Source organism: Bombus flavifrons, chromosome 6 (assembly GCF_040668555.2).
Source record: "Bombus flavifrons isolate JBK064 chromosome 6, iyBomFlav1_principal, whole genome shotgun sequence".
Taxonomy (NCBI): Eukaryota; Metazoa; Arthropoda; class Insecta; order Hymenoptera; family Apidae; genus Bombus; species Bombus flavifrons.
The window spans coordinates 12,381,087-12,387,370 of NC_138447.1; the positions used below are offsets into that span (position 1 = coordinate 12,381,087).

The window sequence follows — 6,284 nt, forward strand, 5'->3', positions numbered from 1 at the left end:
CATAAGAGCGCGAGTTACGCTCGTGACTGTTTTCAACCGACTCGAATCGTGGCGTGCGATTGGTTTCAAGGTGGCCACTGCGGAACACCGCGAAATGCGGTTCGCTTGTGATTAACGAAAAAGCGGTGCCGCACTTGGCGTTCGCTGCAGCCGGTAATTCGCATAGACGCGCGTAATTCGCGAAAAGTACCGACGACGACGACAACGAAGATTAGTTCTCGTCGCGACCTCGAGTTCCACGACCGTGCGCGAGTGCTCTTCGAAAGGCTGTTCGTTAACGAGTCGGAAGTGATTTACAAAAAGACGGTTGAAATTGAACCGTTATGCGCCGCTGCCACGGCTGTTGCTACTAGCGAAGGAAAGTTAATCGAAGGAAAAATGCTAGGCTTTTGAAACCGAAGACATGAACGGTTTGCTGAGCAACGGTGAACGGAGGAGTCGCGTGTTGGTTACTATTACGCCTTACAATGTTAGTTATCAAGTTTATCTGACCGATTAGCATTGAATCTACATTTTTGAACGAAGAATCGTCTAGAATACCTAAAGTGGAAAAAATTAAATATATACGTTCATAATCTTAACTAAATTCCGAAACAACCTTCGGTAGATTGAATAGATTAAAACATAGTATCTATAAAATTAAATATGTATCGTTCGACTTCTTTTTGTGCTGTATAAATTCCTAAATTTGTCATTGCTTATCTTAATCTCATTAAACTGTCACCAGGAACAAGAAAAAAGGGTATTGAACACGTCGACAGTGCCGACAAACAATATACCGCCGGCACCTCCAGCACCTCCAGCACCTCCAGCACCTCCGGCGCCTTTAGCGTCTGTAGCGCCTCCAGCACCACCGGCTCCACCCCCGCTTCCGCTTCTTTCGAAGACCAAAAACGCCGAGGATTCCGTGGAGATGCAAAGCATAGAGTCATTTAAGTTGAAAGAGGCTCCAAACCCAGTGATTCCAAAGCCACCGCCAACTTACTTCCCCATACAAAATAATTCTACGGTCACGTCGAACGGGAGCCCTCGACACGGTACCGGAAACAAGCCACAGGTGAATGGAAAGGAGACGTCGCCGAGTCCCGTGCCGGAAATGACAAAAGCAGCCGTGTCTCCGGCAGCTGCAAACGCACCGAACTTGAAGCCAGCCCCTGGAAAAGTCGCCATTAGGATAGGCGCCTACGAAGGGGAAGCTAAACAACCGTCTAAGCTCGACTTCCTGTCGCAGCAGTCTCGATCAGATAGAAACGGCACGGATGAATTGGCGAATGGGCCAGTGGTGTCCAGATTGCAGAACGAATTGGCTGCAACGTTACAAAGATCGAACTTAAGAAGAAAGACTGACGGGGTGAGTGGAATTTTTGTTTTATCAATTTCAAAAGGTAAACGAAGGTCGAAACATGTAAAATGTCATTATGTCGTTTGGCTGATAAGCGCGATGCTTAGTGTAGGTAGTCAATTAAGTCGCCAGCCACAAAACAACAGACGATAAAGGTATAAATTACGTTAATTACACGTTTGACGTTAACAAATGTGATTACAAAGCGATGAAGAACACGTTAAAGAAACGTGAAGTGGAATAAACTTCGTAAAAACAATTGTTTGTTTTGTTTCAGGAGGCACCGCCAAGTATTAAGCCAATCCCTGAAAACACAGTGGTGTCCAACAACGAGACAACGAACTCGGAGCCGGGAAAGTTGTCACAGAGCAACGTCGAGAAGCTCGCGTCCGCTCTCAACAACAAAGTCACCATCAAAGTGAACCCCGAACATAATAATCGATAAAGAGTTAGCTTCCGTTCATAAAAGAAAAAAAGCAAAAAAAGAAAAAAAAAAAAGAAAAAAAGTCGAAACGAACCGTTTTAGGAGTCCACCATGTACCTCTGCCACTTTGTACATTTTTGCACGCTCTTTGAACTTACATCGACTTTTTATTCTAGATGAAAGATCGCTCCCCCTATTGGTGAGCTTCTTTTTTACGTCTTTTACCTGTATGTCTTTTTTTATATGTTATTTATTATCGTATTATAGCGTCTAAGGAATAAGAAACGGCTAAAGTACCCTTAATTAACCGAAATGACAGGCGCCGCGACACCTTTTACCACGTAGGCCCGAGTCTTTAAACAGAGTTCCCTCCGTCGCCGACTAATGTACAGGTCGTGAGACTCGATGGAGCCGTCGAACTGAAAAATAAAAACGATAATACCTAATGGAACTAGATCGTTTCTACATTTTTTCCCCTAGTAAAATAATCCTATTACTATATAAAAATGATAAAAACAGTAAAACCTCGATTGTCCAGACATTGGTCAGAGAAAGACACGATTATTCGCAATAAGGAATACAAAAACATGCCTATTTCACTATGCAAATAGAAGGTAATTGGTTCAAATATTCATTAATTCAGATAACCAAGGTTTTATTGTGGCTGAACGTTGATAATCTTCCGATTACTTCACTTTTATACAACTTCAAGCTTCCGATTCTATTGGTCTATCGGAATTTGGCACAATTACAAACTGCCCCTGACAGAAATTACGTCGTGATAACAGATTCGTTCAGAAGTGATTAACCTCTTGTGAACGAAGTCGTACTAATCGGACATCCTTTCAAGAAAATGTAAAGGCCGTGCTGAATCTCGTAGACTCGTTTAAACAATTCTACCTCCTGCGTTTTTTTTTTTTTTTAAATTCGGCTCTATGCAACCAGCGTGTAAAACCAGATCTCGTCATCGAACGAGAAACTTGGAGCAAGAACAGAACAGAATTCAAAAGTTATTGGCTTCCGAATATTCTGATTTCTCCGACGTCATCCTCGTGGAATCTCCGTTTGCTGAAACCACCAGAAACGGTCATGGAATTCGACAAGTTTCACTTGGTCTCACGCCATCCAAGTTAATCGTGGCTGCTGACGTGTTCAAAGGAAACTCGCGGTTTTTCTGTCCGCGCACCCTCGATCCTACCATCGAGAGCTTCGAACTGATTTCTCTATATCCTCTACGATGCGTTAGTCTGAGCGTGTTCAACAGGAGACATCGCAAAACCCTGAAGGCAAGGTAGAAATTTGCTGAAAAATAAAAAGTCATGAAATAGAAATGCTCGATACAAATGAACAGCTTTCACAACTTTCTCTACTTTTCTTAACGAGATGATACTTATTAAATAGCGCTTTGACCGCTACTAATATCATTAGATTCATCGATGGAAGAGTAAGCTATTACGAACTCGGCGGTATACAAGGAAGAAACATTTTCTGGAAGAAATGGTGCGAACAAATCGAAAGTTTACTGGCGAACAAGACAAATGGAAGCTCGTTATCGGAAACGACCGCTGCAAGTTCGGCGAGCAGCTCGACTTTATACATCCTTTCTTCGGAGATCGAGCTTCGGAAAGATTTCAGAAAAGATGGAAGAAGAGCAGTGTGCAGGTGATTCTTTTGTTACTTGATATTTATCCATTTGTAAGAAATCTTCATTGTAATACATTCTATAATTGGATACAGAATATGGACTCACTATGGAGGCGCCGGTGATTATACACCTCCAACATGGCGTCACAAGGACTTATACCTCGGACCATCCTACAGCGAGCTGGTAGACGGTCAGTACACTCCTGTTCCTATAAGATTCGCCGGAGCCAGTTTGGAAGACATTAAGGCCGAATTAAAAGATTTTTCTCCGAGCAAGATCGAGAAAGGGTCTCGTAGCTGGCCTACGTGTCGTTGCTTCACAGAGAGACGCAAGAACGATGGTCTTTGCGACGTACTGTTTGTCAGAGATCACAATCGCAAATATTACAACAAGACCAAATTCTACGCGACCTGTCAGACTTGTCCTCGTAATTTGCAAGCCAAGATCTTCGAAGACAAAGTCAGGGAGAAACGGAACGTTTGGTACAACGAAGCGTTCGCGAAAGAAGAAGAATCGAGGAGTCCGAAGAAATGTCTCGCGCGAAGAATATCTCGATTTGGTTTTGGAGTTCCAGAGAAGTGTCATTCAGGGTTGGTTCTTGGTCCAATTCAAACGGATCCCGAGTGCTTTCCTTTGCAATTGACCGTGCAGAATATTTACGTCCTCATGGAGAATGCTGTGAAGGTGTGGGAGGGCAAAGAAAGAGGTGAAAGAGGCGAGTCCTTGAAACATTCCAAACATTTTAGGAGATACGGTCTCTGTACTGCACCCCATTTTCTTTACGCCCTTGGTCCCTGGTCGGTACAACCTGGAGAACGTACTACTCTTCAAGGTCGACGATCTTTCAGTCTGGTCACTATTCGTCGACAGCCCGTCGAGTCGGAACTGAAACTTCCTGTATCTCGTCGACAATTGGCAGCTAGTATTTCGTATACCGAACTTCAGTCTGGTAGATTTGGGTCGATCGGGACTACTGCGAAGGGACGAGTTGTGTTATTTTGGACACCAGAATACTGGTACCGACCTAGACCTGCTTCCGCCGCTTACAGGTAGTAACTAAAGAAAATAGTGAATTAGAAAATCCATCTTATCAACACGCTTACCGCGAGGCTTATATCAGATGCCTTTGCGCTCACGCGGTTCGTATTATTTTAAATTAAAATGGATAATAAGATGCATAATGAATTTTGTACTATTGTTAGAGACCACGAATTTTTATGCATTTATGCAAAAATACATAAAATGTGCAAAGTAGAGTACTCGTTATGGTATTTGGTAGGTGAAACAAATTTTGTGCTTAAGTTCCACTTCCTTGGCCACATCTATAAAAATATAAATTTTCATAAATATCCACAGTCATGTGTATTTTATATATTCATCATACGACAATTAGCGACGACCGACGTCACGGGACGAAAAGCCTTTTATCAGTCACCAGTGATCGTCATCGCGTTGAACGTGTTAATTGTATTGCGACAGGGAGCTGAGACTACACTTGAACCATCTGAGAAATTTTCGCCAGGAGAAGGAACGACCGACCAAGAGGAAGTTGTTTAGGAGAAGAAAAAAGTGTCAGTGCGAAGATGATTCTACCATTGATCCTGAGGAAAAACCCAGTTTCCTAGAACGAATCTTCTCTGGAAATGGATCCAAGAGAAGACAGAAATTCGAAAACCAGGAAAATAATACTACTGTTCAATTAAGAAGATTATTGAGAATGGACTTCAGAATAACAATTTGGGACATAAACAGCGGCATTTTGGCGACGCAGCTAACGCTCATAGATCGTGACCTCTTCGTCCGAATTCCCGCCGAGGAGATCGAGATCTTGGTCTTTCAAAGGAGCTCCAGGAACGCGCCTAATTTAGCAGCGTGGATAGCATTCAGTCATCGTGTTTCTTGTCTAATTGGCAGTGAAATTTTGGGCGTGAGAAAATTACCCATGAGAAGCAGAATTGTCGCGAGACTCGTGAACGCTGCCAAAAAGTGCCTCGCTATGGGGAATTTTCACTCGTGCAGATCGATTTTGGCGGGATTGCAGTCGCCTCCGATTTTCAGATTGCGAACTACATGGGACTACTTACGTATTCATCATGCGAATAGGTACATACACGCCAACATCGTGTACCTAAATAATTATCTTACTTTGTTACAAAGACTTCTGTCTGTTCAATTAAATGTTTTGATGATTTAGATACGAAGTTATGGAAAGACTTTGCAAGATTTACAAGAACCCATGTGCTTTATCATACCGACGATCTTGGGCTAAAGTTGAAAAGAATCGACCTTGCATGCCGCACGTGGGTGACCTTTTGCTGAGACTTCTGCAATTAAATAATGCGAAATGCCATCAACAAGGCAATAGTATTATCCATACGAATGATAGAATAAACCCCTCAAAGGATTTAACTGCAACGTCTAACAGAAATAAGGATGTATCATTGGAAAGTAATCCGGATCTGAAACAAAAGCAAGGATGTAGCAAGAATTTCCTCAATTCCGTTTTAAACAGGATAAAATATAAAAGGAATCAAAATACGATTTACGAGGAAAAGACAGATTTAACGTGGACGACGAGGCAACAGGATTTAGCGTGGAAATATTTCTATCGTTGGTACAACGCTGTTTTAAAGAGTAAAATTCGTATCACAGAGCAGAAGAGATTAAGAGATATGGATCCAAGGATGAAACGCGTGATCGAAGTTGCGACTTGGTTGTCGGATTGTCAGAAACGAGCTCAAGGATACGAATATCCGGTGCATTCGTTCACGAAGGAATTTTTATTGAAGAATCGATATAGGGAGGATCGGGAAAACTTCTTTATTAGTTTAAAATTGGAACCAGCAATGATAACTTGAACAAAAAAGATTAAA

General features: G+C 42.3%; 2 protein-coding genes across 3 annotated transcripts in view; both read left to right on the forward strand.

The window, feature by feature from the left end:
- Positions 1–2,217, forward strand: part of LOC138181145 (uncharacterized) — a 37,538-nt gene extending 35,321 nt beyond the window's left edge. Inside the window, exons 13-15 of one of the 2 annotated variants that reach the window (XR_011173448.1) lie at positions 728–1,351; positions 1,620–1,965; positions 2,034–2,217. Coding sequence is in view for 1 of the 2 variants with exons in the window: in XM_069115774.1 (XP_068971875.1) it covers positions 728–1,351; positions 1,620–1,787 (792 nt within the window). In the remaining variant the exon portion in view is untranslated. Of the gene's footprint in view, positions 1–727; positions 1,352–1,619 lie in introns of both variants that reach the window. The other variant, XM_069115774.1, reaches the window with a different exon arrangement.
- A 131-nt stretch (positions 2,218–2,348) lies between these two features.
- Positions 2,349–6,269, forward strand: LOC138181146 (uncharacterized). The gene is made up of 5 exons (XM_069115775.1): positions 2,349–3,057; positions 3,195–3,428; positions 3,504–4,460; positions 4,891–5,514; positions 5,606–6,269. The coding sequence occupies exons 1-5, from the start codon at positions 2,702–2,704 to the stop codon at positions 6,267–6,269; spliced, it is 2,835 nt and encodes a 944-aa protein (XP_068971876.1). The 5' UTR covers positions 2,349–2,701.
- Positions 6,270–6,284: the final 15 nt, after the last annotated feature.